The 19846-nt window shown below is 41.9% G+C and overlaps 1 protein-coding gene across 7 annotated transcripts; it reads left to right on the top strand.

The window, feature by feature from the left end:
- The first annotated feature begins 2675 nt into the window (after nt 1-2675).
- On the top strand, nt 2676-19765 carry cep170ba (centrosomal protein 170Ba). Of its 7 annotated transcripts, none has more exons than XM_028395081.1 (19): nt 2676-2883; nt 3717-3854; nt 6183-6272; nt 7006-7084; nt 7654-7712; nt 8092-8248; nt 10678-10806; nt 11455-11952; nt 12042-12970; nt 13186-13332; nt 13731-13851; nt 13968-15593; nt 16230-16476; nt 16641-16773; nt 16956-17090; nt 17174-17262; nt 17596-17689; nt 17764-17815; nt 17900-19765. In XM_028395081.1, exons 2-19 carry the CDS (start codon nt 3750-3752, stop codon nt 18106-18108), a joined length of 4899 nt encoding a protein of 1632 aa, XP_028250882.1. In that variant the 5' UTR covers nt 2676-2883; nt 3717-3749; the 3' UTR covers nt 18109-19765. The 7 variants fall into 7 exon arrangements, with proteins under 7 accessions (XP_028250882.1, XP_028250881.1, XP_028250880.1 ...); XM_028395080.1 differs by having other exon boundaries at nt 13725-13851; XM_028395079.1 differs by having other exon boundaries at nt 13186-13338.
- Nucleotides 19766-19846: the final 81 nt, after the last annotated feature.

The raw sequence follows: 19846 nt of genomic DNA, 5'->3' as shown, positions 1-19846 counted from the left end.
CAGATAAAACATAGCTAAGTGCATGAGACAACTGTTCCAACACTCGGTGGCTCTGACTGTGTCTTGGCCGTGTTCTCCTCCTCTGAAAGACTGCTCAGGTCCACGTCTGGGGCTCTGCAGCTGGTGAGATGAGGAGAGATGGCTCCCCCCAGGGCTTTGGGCAGATGGTACAGTCTCTGGAGCAGATGTTGACAGCCAGAGCTCACAGTCTGTCTCTTGGCCAGCTGCAATGCACAGCCTCACACAGTGAGACTGAGGTTTGGCCCAGTGTGGCGCTCACCTGACAACCATCCCTCACCTGACTCCAGCTGCACCACCCAAAACATACACTGCAAGCTGGGGGTTTTAGATCTGCCACTGGGGGATGTGGTGTGTGTGTGTGTGTGTGTGTTTTGCACTACAACCAAAAGAAATGTCTGTGAACTCTTCACCAAATACATAAAAGGTGTAGGCATCATTGTTGTGCTTAAAGCAGTGATTATTTTGGGATTGAACAGGGATGAATGGTAAATTGCAGAGCTGCAGTTTGACAAAAGAGTGACTCTGCATAGAGACAGGCATGGAGCTAGATCAGTGCCTTCATGGCCACTTCAGCAGGACGGATGCTGTATGTTACAGGACGTGTTTTAATGCACTGTCGATGCATAGGGCCTGTAGAAGAAAGTGCTGAATTAGTGATTGGTCATAATTTGTATTGTATATATTGTATTGGCCAGTGTACACAAGTTCAACCTTTTGGCTTAGTTATACTATGGATTGTAGGGTTGCAAGTGGAGGGTAAACAATCTTCATTTATACACCTTGTCAGAAGAAGTTCACATGTGTGGATATAGCATTATAATTACATGGATACCGTTATTTTTGTACCTAAATAAAAAAAGCTTCCACTGTCCCTCTATCAGGATGTATATGAGTATGTTGAACTTCGTCTTTTAAATTACCCAAATGATTCTCATGTCTTGTCTTTAAACGCTGTAAATTGGAACTAGAGCGCCATCTAGCGGGTATTTCGTTTTTTTTTTTTTTTGTTTTTTTTTATATATTTCCGCTGGATTCCACATATCATCAGTTTTTGTTTAATTAAAGCCTAAAACAAATGTTTTGCCAGATACATACTGCAAATGCAATTTAAACTAGCGAAAACGATGTTTTACTGGATGATTATTCACTGCTGTTTGCTCCCGTCTTTTAGACGTTATTGACCAAAGTCCCTGTATTCCCAGATAGTTTGTACTTTTTTAACAGTTTTAAACTGATTTTTGATATTGCCACTCAAAAGCGTTCATTTTCTTTAACTGTAAGCAGAAATATTTTGTCGAAGTGAAACACATGACAAACAAAGTCCAGTCGAGACATGATTACAGCCAGAGATCGTCTATGAAAGAGGTGATTTACCGGATCGAAAATATTATATTGTAATACGCATGCGCCACTTGTTGCACTTTTTGTTTGTAAATGTACTTGACAAAGCCCACACACAGTAGCACAGTAGTAGTGAAAAAAAAGTATATTAGTATATTATGAAATATAATATAATAATATGAAGTAATTACAATTTCCTGTGGATTTTAACAGGTTGTTGAACACCTATTTTACCTACAGAAGTAAAGACTCAATGACTATTTCAGAGACAGATTCAAAGAAAACTCTTTTATTTTAAAAAACGGTGACATACAGAAACTAATTCTAAGTGAAACAACAGTTTTGTCAACCATACTGGTGCTACTACACTAACAGATGATACAAAGCCTCCATATCTGAGGCCTTCTCTCATTTACAGAGACAAAAGGCTGGCAAATCTCCCTCATGTCCACCTGATTGAGTTTTCCCGTCATCACTCACCTCAGCAATAGAACTTCCTCCACTGGCCCTACATGATGGCCCTGCCTCTGAATCACTCTCAGAACCTACCTCAAATATAGATGGAGATGGACTGTGCATTACTTTTCAATTAACAACCAATATAAGTGAGCTTTAAAAATATATATATCATCAATGAAATAACATCCTAAGCATATTTTGTTTGAACACAGTGGTCTTCTTAGCATCTGAGTTTCAAAAAGTTGTTGGGCCATGAACCAAACTCTGCTTAACGCAGATAATACTGAAACACTAAAAATACTAACTTACAAAAACATGCATTACTTTATTTCTACTTGCTAAACAACTAAACAGTAGATTCTTCCCAACTTTTCTAGGTTGATTTAACATCAATTTACTGTCACCTGGGGACAATGTGACAAAACTGTAAGGCTTTAGCATGAGCTGGACTTTGTGGGATGACAACAGACCAGCACTGACGGTTCTCTTTGCGGTCTAAAAAGACACTGGCTTCGTTAGGTCCGTTACTATAGTAACTGAGTTTACTGAGTTTCCTACTCAGTAAATGTAGGGGAAGGTCCAAACGGGTCATTTTAAAATGTGGGGCAGACACGTCCTACTCTGATATAATGGTCCTACGGTCACAATTTATTTCTCCTTACAGTAGCTTCTTAATTTCCGTTTAAATAGCTGGAAAATAATACTCACTAAATATAACAGAAATATACACACTCGCTCTTAAAAGGAGTGGCGATTCCTTTTTTCCATCGTGAGGATTTCAGCACCCGGAAACTGGACAGAGTGAGAGCTCCTACTGCCTCCGCCTCTCAGATTAAAGGCGTTTGATGGGACTTGTCAAGCGACGTCACTGTGTCGGAGAGAAGGGACGTTGGAGGAGAGTTTCGCCTGAGTGTCATTCCCTGAGGAAGAAGGGAGGGTGTGATCGACATTTACCTGCTACCAGGTTGTCTTGTTCTGACTACATGTCAGGCGTCGAATTCGCTCTGCTGTAAGACGTTAAAACTGGCTTCACTCAGGAGTAAAACGGAGAAGGTTCTAAAGGTAAGTCCTCGGTGGAAGCAAATGATTGGAGAAAGCTTGTTTCGGTGTAGCTGGAGACTCACCAACGTTAGCTAAACAACCTCACCGTCAACGACACAATATTTCTGGTGTGAATATAAGCAATATTGCTGCCTTACGAGACAGAAAATAGCCTGGAATTGAAGCTATTAAGTGCGGTTAATATTATTGACAATATTGTTTTGTTTGCAAAGGTGGCAGGAAGTCAAACCTAGCCTGGAAGTTTAAGTTGTTAGCTAACCAACTCACCGGCGCACTTTGCAACAGGTTACCCAGCATGCTTCAATGAAACACGCACGGTTTAAAAAGGAGTGAGGAAAAGAAGGAACGAGGGGAAAACTATATATATTAGCTTTGTATATAATGTTTACTAAGTGTAAAGTGTTTACATGACATGCCTTCTAATATTGTTGTTTGTTTTGTAACATGTGCTCTTAAATCTTGTCTAACAAACACCTGTATAATATCTAAATAGCTACAATTAAACACTAAATAATAAATAAACTAAAATAAGTAAAACCGCTACTTAGACCTAAAAACAAAATGAAGGTATTTTACCTCTGCTTCGCAATATAACACATGGAAACCTGCAAAATGTGTCCAGAGGGATTATTAAACAGCTTTTAAAATGCAGCCAAACCGGAATCAGATGTATAAACAGGTGTAACAATAAGTAAAAACAGTTTTTTTTACACTGAGGAAAGCTTTACCGCTGTATTTTTTAGGACATCCAGTATTGATCTGGTTTTCGAATTTGGATCCATCCCTGTAAATTTTCTCTTTTGGATCATTTTTCTCTCTCTTTTTTTTCCAAGGATGCTAAAAAGATCCTGACTCGCAGCCCCAACATGAGTGTGACATCATGGTTCCTGGTCAGCAGCTCTGGCACGCGCCACAGGTTGCCACGTGAGATGATCTTTGTTGGCCGGGAAGATTGCGAGCTAATGCTGCAGGTGAGCTTGCTTTGGCTAAGTTTACACAGCAAACACTGGCAGAGTGTCATATGCACCTTTACTGCGCTTCAATACAGTTCTGTGAAAGATGGTCCAGAAATGTTGCATTACTCTGCAGTGATGCTGTCTTGTGAGAACACCTAGTCACAGAAATATGTGAAGTGGGAGTGGGAGGCTCTGCATGCTTTGTTTATGTGCACTTATGACTGCGTAACCTGGTGACAGCATCTTCACGAAACAGTGACACAGCCAAAGTGCTCCACTGTCGCATTGTATTCCTTACTATACTCTCTGTTTTCTTCTCACTCTGTGTTTAAACCAGTGAGAGAAGAATGTTGTCAGCAGTAGTTGTTTATACTTTCCATAGTTTGTGTATTTTGCTCAGAAAAAACGGTGCCGACCACAGAAGCCAGTCAGATTGAAGAGTTGCTCATGTCCACATTTAGGCGTCGCCCAATCCAGGAAAAACCTCAGCTTCTCCCAGTCTGCAATGATGCAGACTTTCTGTTGCTTTGCTTAAGTGCTGCTTCCTGACTTGGCATACAGTCTAATTCTGCCTCAAATAGCTTTTAACCCTTGAATGGTTTTGAGGGGTGTGTAAAAAGTTCAATGCATTTTGTCCATTCAAATCACAGCTGAAAATTTGTAACATGAGGTTCCTGTTTAAAAAAGCTGAGGTGCAGTTTAACTGGCTCTTATAAATTAGTGCAATTGAAGACTTTGCCTTTAATGTTTGCACTTTCCATGACAATATCTCCATGGGCAATAATTAGCCCATTCACATTCTACCATAAGAGCAGCTACGTTGTGTGTGATTCTTACTGCCAGAGCTCACATTTTTTCTCTGATAAGGGGGCAGAGTGAAGCTAAGTAAGGAACTCTTTGTGCTGCTGCAGCCTGCACAGTTGAACTAATCAAGAAGGTAAACCAATTGATAAACCCAGGCAGCACTCTATTTACAGGAAGTATTTAGAGTGTCTTGTTGAGGGTATCTGTCAACGCAGATAGTACAGTGACCCTCTGAATGTATTACTCCCCATTTAATGGCTGTGTGGTGTGTGTGGAAGAGTTTATGAGGAGCTTGCAACTGGTCCATTGGAGACCAGTGTTCATTTGGCAAATGAGTTTGGCAGTTGTGTTCATCCTTTCTGTGACGAGAGGCCCAGAGTGACTAATGAGCAGACAATTGGTGGTCTGAGTTGCTCAGCTTGTACTTAATTAATGAAGGCATATTAAGAGAAAAGCACATTTTTACTCTGGTGGATGCAAAGCAATATGAGCATTGAAGGATAAAATGTGGTAGTTCAGCATTTAAATTCACTACAATATTAAAAATTTGTATGCGTGTGATACACTACTTCAGCGGTCCCCCACCTTTTTTGCACCACGGACCGGTATCATGTAAAACAATACTTTCACGGACCGGCACAGGAAAAAAAAGTGCATAAAGAGACAACTTACTCTTATGCTTAATTAGTGGGAGCCTTTGAGCTTTCTCAGCAATGAGGCGGTCCCATCTGGGGATAATGGGAGACAATGACACCCGATGTGTGTTTCTTATGTCCAGTCCACTCCGTAATTTTGTTTTGGCCGTCATTAACTGCTTCTGTCCTTCTTGTTCATGTTTTCTTCTTTCAAAAAACTCCATGTCTTGTCTTTTAATGCAGGGTGCTCGGTCTTAAGTGCCAAAGCAGTTCTGAAGGCTTCGTTGCCTCATTTGCGAGTCTGTCGCCACATATCACTCAGAGCGGACTTGGTGTGTGAGAATCACCTGTTGCAATAAATCCGTATTTTAAATAGGACTCCTGATATAGTCTTTTAAATGCAGGTTTCTTTTTCTTTGAAGGGGTAGGCTCCTCTTCTTCTGTCTCATTAGGCCTTTTCCCCTTTCCGAAGAAGCTCTCCAAAGACGTTTGTTTTTTATTCATTTTTGCTTGTGGGCTTAATTTTGGGGTTCCGTATCCCTTGACCGAGACAAGCGTCTGGGCAGGTGCTTAAAGGCACAGGCGGATGAATCTGATCGATTTATAAATGAAACAGCTTTCAGACTCAGATAATGAATAATATATGTTTTGCTCAGTCTTTCTGTGCGGCCCGGTACCAAATGACCCACGGACCGGTACCGGTCCCCGGCCCGGTGGTTGGGGACCACTGCACTACTTGACTGCTTTGAAATTATGATTGTACTGAATGCTTGTGTCTTTAATTGCTGTAACTTACTCATCAAATAATCTGCCAACAACTTAGTTTGTCTGTTAAAATATGGTCATTGCAGTTTCACAGAAATCATTCAGCTCTAATGACATATGCATTATGTCTGTTTTGCAGTCCCGCAGCGTGGACAAACAGCATGCTGTGATCAACTATGACCCAAACACAGATGAACACATGGTGAAGGATCTAGGCAGTTTGAATGGGGTGAGTTAGTCTATCTATCGTGTCAGACTACCTGAATTGGCCAGTGTGACAAAAGCCTCTGGGCTCCCTGGAGGCTCCACAACAATTCGCTGAGCACAGAATATGTCTCTCTGAGCCAGAGACGGTTGGTGGAACAGTGACAATCAGCGGCCTGGATTCTCAGTTTTTTTCTTTCTGTTTAACTTTGTAGCTCCCTCCCTTCACTATTCTTTTTCCACTTCATTGCACCATTATTCCAGTGAAATCCAGAGTTGAGCAGTAGGCAAAACCATTCATTGTTCTCAAAGAGTGTTTTTTCTGGCCTAGGTAACCACAGTCAAACTAATGACCACAACAGTGCAACAACATGTAGCTGGAATCTTTCCTCAATTACTGTACTGCAGTGCTGTCTATCAAGTGCTTCTATACACTTACTGATCTGAAGAGGAAAACCTGCTACTTTTCTGAAAATAACCAGTGTTCACCCAGTACTCTTGCATGTGTTTACATCCGATCATTAAGCATTTTACAAAAGCTGAGACTTTCATTGCATAACAACATAATCTCATCAGGGTTTTAATGTACTTGTGGCTTAACTTTCAACTGTAAAAGTTCCATTTACAAAGCACCTTACAGTATCTGGGTGCATGCCACAAAGAATTAGAGAGCCCGTCACCTGTGAGTCGGCCTTAAGTTCATTAATGAACTGTGAGAGTTACATAAGCATGATGTTGGTTTTCTCCCTTTTTTGCAGACATTTGTGAATGATCTCAGGATCCCGGACCAGACATACATCACCCTCAAGCTGTCAGATGTCATTCGCTTTGGTTATGATATCCTTTGTAATACTTTTAATTTAATATTCTCACACTGGCCGGAATAATTGCAGAGTTTCTTGGGTTAAAACAGTTATGTTTAAATGATTAGCAGCCTGTGTTGACATGAGTCAGTGGTCAGCAGCTGTTTCGTTCACATTATTGCATTTCCCCCCCTCTGTGGTCCAATGGCATGTTAATCCCATGTTTTTCAGGGGATTTTGTCAGTGGTTTTAGATTATGTCCCACTGTGGACAGAAACACTCCTGCACCCTCTGACCCACCACACTAGAAAACCCATGAATGGTAAAACATAGTTAAGATAAGAAGAGGGAAAACTGTTGATTGCACACATTAAGGAATGTTTGTCACAGGAAGAAAGCACACAGTGTGTGGCATGTGATGTAGCATGTTTCAGAGAGCAGGTCAGTGAAAATACGAGTTTGTTTATTTGCAGCAATAGATGAAAGTACTCTGTACTTTTCTCCTCAGAGAGAAAGGTGGAAATCAGGCACAAACACAAATTCAGTTAAGGAGGACTGACTGCAAAGAGCAGATATGTATGTTTCCCCTAACTTGTTCAATACATGCCCACGTTTATATCCTGGAGAAGAGTCAACACAAGGTCCCAGAGGAAGCTCTCAAAGTAAGTAATCCTGAGGCCTCTTGGTTTTTAAATGGTAAAGTGGTCAGTTATGAAAAATTAGCCATAGATCCCTGTTGATAATAATGAAGTGAACCACACTTATTGTTGATTACAAATTTATTGGTTCATTATTTTTGTTATTTTTGTATTTAATCACCTTTTGCAATAACTTGGTGCGTGTTTGTTAGCCTAGAAGGGACTCTTCATATCAACACAGATTATCTGGATCCTCACAGAAGCTGCCACAAAGCTGTGATAACAAGACATAAACTAAAACAGACAGAACATTGGTGAATGTTCTGTCTTTACAGTGTGTATGTGTGAGGAGTCAGACATGAGTTTTTTTCATATCCTGTTTCCCTTCTGTCTCTGTGTGCAGCATGAGAAATACACCAGCCAGTTGCAGCTCAATATAAAAGCCCTGGAGGCCAAGGCCAAGGAAAAGCAACAGCTCCACAGCTCTGATAAGAGCAAAGACACGCTGTCTAATGTCAAACTTCAGGACAGGACTGAGCGGAGAGCCCACTCACTCACAGGTAAACAATTCTTTCTACACATGCTCCAGCATAACAGAAATGTGTGTCAGCAGGAAGGCCACCTGTTAATATGATAACAGAAGTAGGCCATTTGTTCTTGTTCCTAAGAGGAACTGTTTCAACTGAAGTGGATTTGAATGTCCATTTACACACATAAGGAAGAGGAAGTCATGAATCTCCATGTGCTTCATGACTTTGCCCAGAGATCCCTTGATAGGGTGACTGTGTCTTCTTTTATTAAGAGCTTCCCTAGTGTGAGATTAGGATGCCATGTGAGCTGAGAGGCTGAAGCTACAATCCTGTAGTGTCTGTAAAGAAACAGATCTTGACATCCTGGGTTTGGCAGAAGGAGTATACATGAGTGAGGGCTTCACGGACAAGCTGAGGGCTGAAGGTTTAAGACAAGTAGCCTTATCTCTGTCAGCCACGCCCGACTGCTGACAAGAAGAGGGGTACTGCTAAGCACTCTGATGGTTCAACACATGTTTTAGAAGAGTTAGAAAGGTGTGTTGTCACTTGTCACTTTATTCTCTTACTTTTTTATATTTCCAATTGTCCTTGCAGCTCTGAGATGTAAGTATTAACTAAATCATGTTTTACAGTGTAGGAAACAGTGGAAGTGAAGTACAGTAGTACTGTGTGAATGAAACTCATTCATGCTGACAAAACCTATTCCAGCTGTTGTTGCTCTAGCAATTCTTGTGCTTTCTGCTCCACAATTGGCTGTGTGAGCCTGAGGGAAAACTACAACCAGGGCTTAGAATGGGACTTTTTCAGCACTACTTTTGTGTTCCTCTGAGTATGTTACAATTGGGCAATTAAACTAGTAGACATCTTTTACTTGATATGATGATATGCATGTGGCATTCTTACTGAAGCCCTCTTTACCAGTGCCTACACACCTATTGTCTGTGTTCAAAGTAGCCTTGCCCTCTGCTGTTGGTAAATGACCAGCCACAACAACATAATGACAATATGGTATGCTGTGTAAGAAAATAAGGCAGTTGTTATCTTTCAGTTTGTTTATTTCATTTGCATGTTTAGAAAAAGTCTGCTGCTATTGTCCTCATACTGAAACTACACTGGCATATCTCTGAATTGAAGCTGAACATCTTCAAGAAAATTCCAAAGTCCACTTGCTTCAACCTTCTGAATGAAACTGACCTGGATGACTGAGAATCTTCATCAACATATCTCTGTTGACTATGCAAATCTCTGTAGCTTTTGACAGAAGGCCATGATATGATAAGAAATTTTGCCTACTGTGGATTGGCTGTTGTTATTGATTATGTGTGTGTTTTCTTCTAATTCTGCAACTCTTTTAATACAGTTCACCCTCTTACTTACGTTGTGAGGGAGCTGGGTATATCCTTTTCACTGCGCTTCAGCTACTTTCTTCCCTGCAGCTGTACAGGATGTGGAGTGTATCCAATCCTCCAGCTGTCTGTAGGGCAAGACACTTGTACAGTGTGTGTGACTCAGTCAGTCCTACTTTACTCTGCCAGGACTCAGGGCTATTTAGTATTTAGAATAGTAGTGTGAAATTCACAGTTCTCACTGTTCAGCACAGACAAACACTGTATAGTCTAAAATGTCTCCATGCTTAATTTTTTAAGCAATTACTTAAGAAGTTACTTGTTCTCCAAATTTCCATAAATGGCTCACAAAAATCATCTACATATTTAGGAATATAGGGTATACAAACACACCCCCCTCCTTCTCCTGTCACTTTCTTGGTCTCTTATTGCGTTTGTCCAAGGCAACAGAGGGCAAATAATTTGCTGATGTTTGGGATTGTGTAGTTTTAATGTTTAACTCCAAAGAGCTTTTTTGCTTTATTTGTCAGGCCAAAACAAAAAATCTAGATTCTCCGATTAGTGTCATATAGGCTGGTAGACATGTATGTAGCAAGTCTGACCACACACACTCGATTATCAGCAAAATAACCTCTCATTTGCCTCATTGGAAGTGTTTAAGGTATAGAGGTGAGTAGAAGTCGGCGAAGAATATCATTGTTTGTAAGGCGCCCTATTATAGATGCACTGGTTATCCTATACCCTCCAGTATATTTTTTTTCTTTAAAGATTAGGATTAGTTCTGTTGTACTCACATGGGGAGGATTATGTTTTGGTGGTGATACAGCCACAATCTCTACTCTTTGTGTGTCATGAAAATATCTGGACAATTGTAAATAGTTTCTAAAGGCTGCAAGTTAACACTTTATGCTTTTGAGCTCTAGTGTTGTGTAACATTTGGTCATCAACAACATTGTTTTGACTTGTGACTAGCATAAGCTTACTGACTTATAAATACAGCAGTCTGCACAAACGCAGTTCTTTGTTTAGCTCTTTCTTCTTGAAACGCCATCATGGACCTAATAGCGTTTGGTTGTCTGTGTTTGTGCTTGTGTGTGTGCATTTGTCTGCTAGCCTCCACGGATTCCCCGATATCCAAGCCCACTCCTCTGTATGGCCAACCGTCTTGGTGGGGGGAGGATGAGGACCCAGCCAACAAAAAACAGAACAGAGGTGGAAAATCACCAGAACAGGAGTCTCCAGGTCAGTGAATGCATTTTGTATGTTATATGTATTTACAGTCCACTGATGTAACTGTGCGAGAGTAATTTGTAACTCGATTATATTAGATATTCCCACATCTGTGAATTGGATCCTAATTTACAATGACAGGTTTTTATGTGACACTGGTATCTGATGCTCTTTGTGGGTCACTGAGATATGGATGGTGTTAAGCCCCAGGCAGGTCTCTGGCTGCCAGTTGTGGGACTGTTAGCCAGGCCATACCATGCCAGGCTAGTGGGCAATGCCTGTCTGCCTCATGATGGATTATGACCCTCTAAGCTTCTGGAGGGGGGAGGAAGGGTGATTGTTCTGCTCGTGCTACCCAGACTGAAACAGATTATTCCTGCTCAGCTACTCTATGCTGGACTCTGAGCTCCTAAAGTGATATTTGGCCACATCCAACTGGCTTTCAAAGCTCAAAGGGATGATTTGTTTTCTCAGCTCAACAGCTGAAACCTCAGTGTGATTTGTAGCTCATTTTTCATGGATTATTTAACAATGGCATTCCATTAAATTTCCTTTATTCTGCGTAATCATAGCTATATTATTTCTTTGATGTACTTATGTGTGTTTATCTACTGTCATCCTACCTGTTTGTTTACCTGTCTGTCTGTTTGTTGGTAACAGAGCCTGCTAAAGATGTGTCCAGATATGAAGTCAATGGTTCTCTGTCTGACAGTCAGGCCAAGTCCATCTTCTCCTGCCGTAGGGAGCCCAGCTACTTTGAAATCCCAACAAAGGAATTTCAGCAGCGACTTTCTAAGAAACCAGAGACACAGGTTCATGAAGTCCCAACAAAGGATACCCCAGATCCCTCACAGTGTGTCCCCTCTACCCCCACACCCCCCGTGGTTCAAAGCCATGCCTCTTTCACCATCGAATTTGATGAATGCACGCCAGGTAAAATGAAAATCAAGGACCATGTGACCAAGTTTTCTCTCCGCCAGCAGCGCAAGCAACCATCCACAGAGGTTGTTACCACACCTACTGAGGTTATGTCACCAGAAAACAAAGTTGCTGATTGGCTGGTCCAAAGCAATGCTAGCATGATGAGGAGGAGGAAGTCACAAGCTGAGGACATGTACAGCACAACTAGTGACCCATCATTTCTGAAGATGACCAAGGGTGAGTCCCCTATACATAGTTTTCTTATGCATATGTTTAAGTTTGAATAATTGTTTAACTGGCAAGATCTGTTATGTTTTTATCATCAGCAAACCACTTTGAAGATGGTTCTCACAGTGATTCAGGGCATCCTTTAATGAGCGAAAGTGATTTTCTTCAGTCAGAACCTAATATTGTGTCTCCACAAACTCAGAGAGCTTCCCCGCCACAACGCTTTGCCTCCCCTGACTCTAGGGAACCACCGTCCCACTCTCCACCAGAGTCTCAGTCCATTTCCTGTGTTGGCCAGGCTGAACCCCACCAAGCCTTTGTAATCGAGTTCTTTGATGATAACCCAAAAAAGAAGCGCTCTCAGTCCTTCACAAATAACACTTCCCCTCCTGAGCCCTCAGGCCTCAGTGTCCAAAAAGAGAAGTCAAGGAAGAGCTCAAGCCCAACTGGGGAGAGACAGTTCCCACCATCCTCCAGCACTCCCCCAACTCAACGTTACACTATCCCTCTGAAAGATCCTGTTTCTTCAGGCCCCCAAAGAGCAGGCTCTCTACGGCGAGAAAAGACTGAAGACCGTATCAGCACAAGCTTTTCTTCCCGCTCTGCCTCCTGTGTGTCTGCAAGGCTCTTTTGCAGCGTTGGCCGGAGATCTAAACTTACCCAGGAATTTACAGCTGAATTAGTCAAGCAACAAGAAAAGCAGAATTTTGCCAGCTGGGAGAAAAATATATCTAGCCCCTCAAGAGTAGTTAAACAAGAAACAGTGGTGCTATCACAGTCAGACCAGAGTTGCAGCACTTCTCTCTCTGATAGTCATCACCACCCTAAAACTTCATCCCCAATCCACCAGCCTGTTCCTCTCAAAGCTCCTGTTATGCCCTTGGAATCTAAGAGTGTGGAAGTCAGGAGCCCACAAGGTGGCCTGAGAAATGAAGAGGACGACAGTCTGAGTGATGCAGGAACCTATACCATTGAAGCTGATGTTCAAGACAAAGAGTTGGAAGATGCACGGAGCAGGATTGACCAGGCAAGTTTTTCCATTTAATTTATGTTAACAGCTAACAGTTGCCTAATAACTAAAAATCAAATATTGCTCTGAGAAAATAAGCTGGCTTAGCCTTGCCAGTTCCCTCTTATTTCTTGACAAAGTCTTGGTCAGAATGTGCCATGGACATTAGCAGTCTCACTTTCTCCACTCTTGCACTTATGCACATGCATTATGCAATGCTTTGTTCCTGACAGGTGTTTGGTGTTGTTGAGACCCCAGAGCGAACAAACCTGAGTGATGCATCATCAGCATTTAGGCCTGTTGTTGTTCAGGACAGGGGGCAGCATAGGCAGAGTAGCTGTGGGGAGGTGAGGCCAGCTCCAGAGCAGGGACAGAGTCTGGTAAAGGTAAACCTTTTTGCTCAGGCTGGAATTGGTGGATGGATAAATCATAATTTTAACATAACTTCTAAAGAAATTTTTATTTATTAATTTATTAACATGTTGAATCAGTATAGCTATATAAGTTTAAAAGCACAAATCAGCATGTGTTAACTTGATTTGTCTTCCTTCCTCTCTGTTTGGTGTTTCTCTTTGTTGTTTTTTAATTTTGATTCTGGGTTCTTTGTTGTATTTCTGTCTAACCAAATGTAAAGAACAAAGTCTTATATTTTAGAGCAATCTCACCACATGCTTATTGTCATCTTAAAACTATAACTTAAAACTATCTTAAAACTAAACTTTGGTTTCTGTGTATTCAAGATGTTAAATAAGTTGTATGTTTTCTCATACAGATTCAGCCAGCAGAAGCAGTATTACAGGGGGCTCCTAAATGGATGTCTTGCTGGGCCAGCTTGGCAGAATCTGGTCCTTCGTCTGGCCTCTTTGACTCCCCTTCCCAGATGGAACTGTCAGGAGGGGGTAAGTCACCTGACGAGACACTAGTCTATTTGAAATGATAATGAGACACCCTGATGAATATGAATGATATTCAGTTTCAGTATGTGTAAATATGCATTAAAACTGTTCCTCTTCAGCCCAAGGTACAATTATCAAAAAGACTACGCTCAGCAGGAACCACAGCACAGACTCTGAGGGTTCAAGAACTCGCCGCATCTTGCCCCAGGTGCCACTGGGAGAGAAGAGTGACATTCCAACTCCTGGAATTCATGTTCACTATGACCCACATTCAACATTTGATGCAAAAGACAATAGTGTGCCGGGCCCCAAGTCTGAAGATGGAATTGACAGATTGACAGTGCAGGATGATGTAGAGCCTGACAGTCTGAGTGATGCTAGCAAGTCTGATGATGGATCCATTGTGGAACAGAGGCAGAAACTGCTGTCAAATCCAGAAGAGAAGCAAAATGAAGACAAGCCAAAACTCCAAGCCAAGTCTACATCTTTCTACATTGGATCAGAGGAGGCTGTGTCCAAAACAGAATATGGAGGCTCAAAACCCAGCACTCCTAAATTTCAGAGAAAACCTGTAACCAAAACATTCTCAACGGCCACTCTGACCAAACAGAGAGGCAGTCAGGACTCTGAAAAAATAAAGCCCACTCTATCAGCTCCTTTACTGAGCCAGGAGAGACAAAGTCCAGAGCTGAAAGAGGGCACAGTATTCCCATTAATCAGACAGGAAAGCTTCACTAAGGAGCGACCTAGCAGTGCCAGATTGCCCAATATTTCTAGTCAGACTGCTCAAAGACACCAAGGCTCTGAGTTATTCCAGGGAGTTAGCAGTCAGGACACTCATTCTTACCTCAAAGAGACGGAGGATGTTCTGGCTGTCCTGGAGGCCAAAATCCAAGCAGGACAGTCAGTGACCACTCCGTCTCCCATTATGGACTCTCTTTCTGGGGAGTCTGATGTGGATACTTCTAGCACAGTCAGCCAGCATAGCAGTAAGACCAAGCCAAACCCATTGACGAAAAAAACCTCTGTTAGTGGCCTCCATAGAGAAAAGTCTTCGGCTAGCATAACTTGTCAGGACTCAAAACACCAACCCATATTAGAAAAACAACGTTTTCAGCGGGCAGACAGCAGCAAGACAGAGTCTGTGAAGAGGCCTGTTGGACTGAGACGTAGTGTGGGGAAATGTGGGTCCACAGACCTAAGTGATGACCCCCAGAGCTTACCTTACTCTGATCAGGAGTCTAACAACCACCAAGCAAGCAGAAAATACAAGGTACCCCTTCAGAAGGAGGATGGCAAGTCTTCTAAAGTGTTGTTGAATCGTACCAACAGCTTGTCAGCTCCAAGACCCACCAGAGCCTCCATGCTCCGCCGTGCTCGCCTGGGAGATGCCTCGGACAACGAGGGTGCTGAGACGGACAGGCTGCCTCACGAGGCACCAAACCTCCCTGGTAAGCAGCCCCAGGAAGCCAAGAAACTCTCCAGGCTGGATATGCTGGCCATGCCTCGTAAGCGGACGAGCTCATTCAACACACCCAGTGACACTGAGGCCTCCTCCACTCCACAGTGGACAGGAAAGGGCACAGGATTTTCCTCCCGCAGCACAGAGGGAAGTGGCAGCTCTGTTCGAAGGGCTTCTGCTCCTGGTACCAAGCCTGTAGAGAGGCCGCAGAAGCCACAGCTCTGCAGAACACCAGTCACTCGTGTGCGCTCAGGCAGCGCAAAATATGCCTCCAGCACAGCAAGTGAGTATTGTAAAGGCACACAGTGTTTATACCTTATAACCGTTTAAGTGTACAGTTATGAATGTTTTGTGGTCACACTCGTGTTGCAAGAAAAAAAGTACTGTCTGAATTGGAAACAGGAGAGAGTCTGTCAAATAGACACAATGGTGAATTGGTTTGAAACATTTGAGTCAGTCCAGTGTAAATCATGTGTTAAATCTGTACTGAAGGAGCTTATTTTTTTATTAACCCAAAGCTGTGGAGAAGGGACCCTGCTTATGCTTACACTAACATCAGTAGCACTAATACTAGAGTGTCTTTAGGTAATATTTGATTTTCTTTCATCTGCATAGAGTACACTTTGTTTATTATTATCTGTTCATATCACTGTTTTACTGATTGGTTCTTCTAAAAGTCAAGAGCTCATCTCAATTTGTAAACGTTTTTGAACAAAAAAATAGTATTGAATAAAAATTAGAATGTGGAGATGAGCCCTTTTACAGCATCTTTCCTACCTCTTGTTCTGGGAAATGTGGTGACTTCATCGGCTGAGGTTTTTCTTGGTGCTATTCTTTGATGGCATCTCCTTTTCTTTCTTTTTTTTCTCCCCCAACTTCCTCTCATCTTCTGTAATTCAAACCAATTCACAATGTCAAGGCTCCAGGAGAAGGCAGAAAGGCTCTGACTATACTTCTACCTCAGATGAGGAGTACGACTCAAACCAGAGCACTCCTAAACACAAACGCTCCCAACCCTCCTCAGCTTCTCACAGCCCACGCAGTCAGCCTCGACCTCAGCCAGTGGTTGCCCTCCGTCCCAAATCCGGTTGCAGAGACTCTGAAGAGGAATCAAACGAGGGAGAGGCCCTCTACAGTTGGTCCAATCACAGTGCTGAGATTGCACGGTAGGAAGAAACAGAGATTTACAAGTGTAGATAATGTGTTTTCCAGACAGAGCTTTACTGATGGAATGGATGGCATGTTCTGTCACGAAGCATCAGTATAAGGAGACATAATTCTTTACATTCACTTTTAGTTGATCTTGTGATATATATTGCCCCACTGCTAGGTTGAGCCAAGACCTGGCTAAAGACTTGGCTATCTTGGCCAGAGAGATCCATGATGTAGCAGGTGAGGGTGATCCACAAAACCCTGGAGTGGACTGCAGTGTGCCTGTCTCCACAGTGACTGCACATGAACAGGTAGATGCTAATTACAATTTAAGGGTACTATTTTAATTATCCTACTCAAAATCAAAACATTGCATATACCAGGCAACTAAATTGGGTTTGCATAGCTATCCAGGTTTAACATTTAAAGTTAAGCCTCTGTATCTCATTCATTATATCAATACTGTTCTCCTGAGAATCTGATTTTGTTGTAGCTAATCCAGCGGATTCCAGAGGCTGGATTAAACTACCAGAGAACCCCACCAAGTTCTGCACCTACAAGGGAACCTGACCACAGCTCCAGTGACCATGAACAACATTTCAGACGACTAGCTCGAAGCAGAGATGAGGTTTGACATGTATCCTGCTTTTGCCTCACTTTTCGAACCTCTTAGATGGGGACTGTTACTAAGAAGTGTATTTTTCCCTCCAGGTTACTGTGGACAATTTGTTGCTGAATCCTGTCTCTCAGGTCATTGTGGCCATCAGAGAAAACACAGAGCAACTGGCTGACAAAATAAAGTAAGAAACAGACAGCACATACACAGATATGAATAGCCCTCATGCCCATGCTTAATCTGGATTTGATGAAAAACATTATTGATCCTTGCTGACAAGCAGACTCCACTGAGCAGCTAATCTTTTTTAATTAGCGGATGTTTATACATCAGCTCACAGACAGATAGTCTAAGAGGGTAGAGATCTAATCTTCTGAGTAGGTTGGATGAAAAACTTTTTTTGTGCGGTGTTTAAGGTTTAGCCACAGGTTTTTCTAGTATTTAATAATGAGAGGATTAAACTTCTTTCTTAATGAACACCGTTAAGACACTACCACACTTTGCATTATGCACACAGGGTACTGTTCCAGGACAGGATGGATATTTGGGAAGAAATTGAGGCAAAGGTTAATTCTGACAATGATGTCCCTGTCGTCAAAACGCCCAACAAGGTTAGTAACATATTTTTTTATTCTTAACCTAATGTTTAAGTTTTGCTTGACTAAGTCTTGTGTTTTTGTTTCAGGAAATCTCATCTATCTTAAAAGAACTGAGGAGAGTCCAGAGACAACTTGAAGGTCAGTCACTAATGAAACACAACATATTTTAAATTTTTATAAAGATTTTAGCTAATTTCTTGTCTATTTTTGTTGTTAATTCAGTCATTAACACAGTGATGGAACCTAGTGGGCCTCCTGAGCCTACCAAGACATCTCACTCATCTGGACTTCGGTCCTCCAGAGCGCCACCATCACGAGACTGGAGAACCGTGCACTCAGTCTCCAAACGTGGTGGCGGCCCACGGCCCAGTGAAAGTGTCAGAAAGGCTGCTGTAACTCCGGATGATCTCAGAGAGGGATATCTTGTGTGAAATCTGACTCACAACAACTTGGTTCCATCAGTGCGGAACTCTTGCTATAACCCTATACATCCCAGGTGCTGTAGCGTGCAAAACATGAAACCAACAGGAGGGGGAAGTGAGCCTGGACTGACGAAACTGCAGCCTTCATGCACACTACTGCACTATAAACACACCTACACACTGGGTAGGAGGCCTGCATGTGAGATGAATATTTAAGGAAGTGTTTTTATAAATCTCACTTCCAAGAGGCCAGAAATCTATACTTGATTCGTGTTACAAATCCTCCTTATTTTTTGCCAATGATATGACCAACATAACTGATTTTTGTTTTTAAAAGCTACGTGTAATTTCTTGGTCCAGCTGAAAACCAGCCTGAGTGCGATCCTCTCAGGGAAATATAAAATGTGTCAGATATTTGTGGTTAGTTACCAACCATTTAGTTGAGTATAAAGCAGTTCTTGTACTAGTACGTGTTTCTTTTTTGTCTTTGTTTTTGTCTTTGCCACTTTCTTCTTTGTGGACCAGACTTATAGAAGAATGTAAAAAGTATTTATTAGGGGCCTTTTGTGAGACACTGTGGCGTTTAGCAGTTGACACTACATGACTTCGGGGAAGAGTTTGTTGCCTCTGCGTGCCAGACCAGTTAATGTTATATTATTACTCAATTACAGAAAGCCAATTGTGTGTGTGTAACTGTTTCTTAGTAGAGGGATGAAAACTATCTGTGGGTGGAAATACCTCAGGAATGTGCAATCTGAAAGGAGGGAGGGGCTCACTCCATAGTTCGATCATTCACAAGAGGCTGTATAACACAGCTAGCATGCATTCCCTGCCACTCTGCTTTTGAAAGTGTGTTTTGTTTTTATTTGTGTCAAACACATCCAGAACCTGGAGTTGATTTCCATCCTGGGAAAACACAGTTAGTCAAAGGTTTGGCCAAAGACGATCACACATTAATCTTTGTTGTGTTTGCACTGAACTCTTTACAGCACGCTGACCCAACCACACAGTTGTGTGTGAGCTATCTCACATCTTTTATCTCAGTATCATCTGTCACAAGTTATTATTACTTATTTCACAGAGGAAGTAAGGTTAATTATACATTCATGTTGACAGCGACTGTAAATCCTGATTGCTAGTAGGTGACATTCTGTGGAAACGTATGTAAATGTTATAATAAGTCTATTTGCCCTTTAAATTACCTCTTAAATCATTTGCACTAAGGTACACAGTTGCACAGTACATGATTGTCCCTTCATCCTGATATGCTGCATACTGAACGTTTCACTTCCTGTGTTAGATTGTAAGCTTTGGATGCTGTTGAGGCTCAAGTAGGATGTAAATCTGATCCACTACACCAGCAAGCATATGTTGTTCTTGTCCCAGTCCAGATTGATAGTGGGAAGTACCTACAAGTGCCACGGAGCTGTGTGGGATGGTGTTCATGCAGCCAAGCACAGTGGTTGTTTACAAACTCAAGCAAAAATTGAATGTGTTTCTTTCTTAATGTATTGCTGCTATTCATCTTCTGTGGGATAGAATTCCACGTTTGCTTTATTCCAACCAAGTCAGAGAACGTAAGAGTGCTGAAATCCTGTGTGTCAAATTTATGTCCCTTTTTGATATTCAGTTTCTGTTTCCTTTCACCCCAAATGGTTGTATTGTATTAGTGGTATTTATGTTTGGTTATGTTTGGTTATTTGTGTAACATTTTAGATGATGATTTCTTTTTTGCAAATAAATTTGA

This window comes from Parambassis ranga, chromosome 22 (assembly GCF_900634625.1).
Source record: "Parambassis ranga chromosome 22, fParRan2.1, whole genome shotgun sequence".
Lineage (NCBI taxonomy): Eukaryota > Metazoa > Chordata > Actinopteri > Ambassidae > Parambassis > Parambassis ranga.
This window is presented reverse-complemented; position numbering and strand designations above follow the sequence as displayed.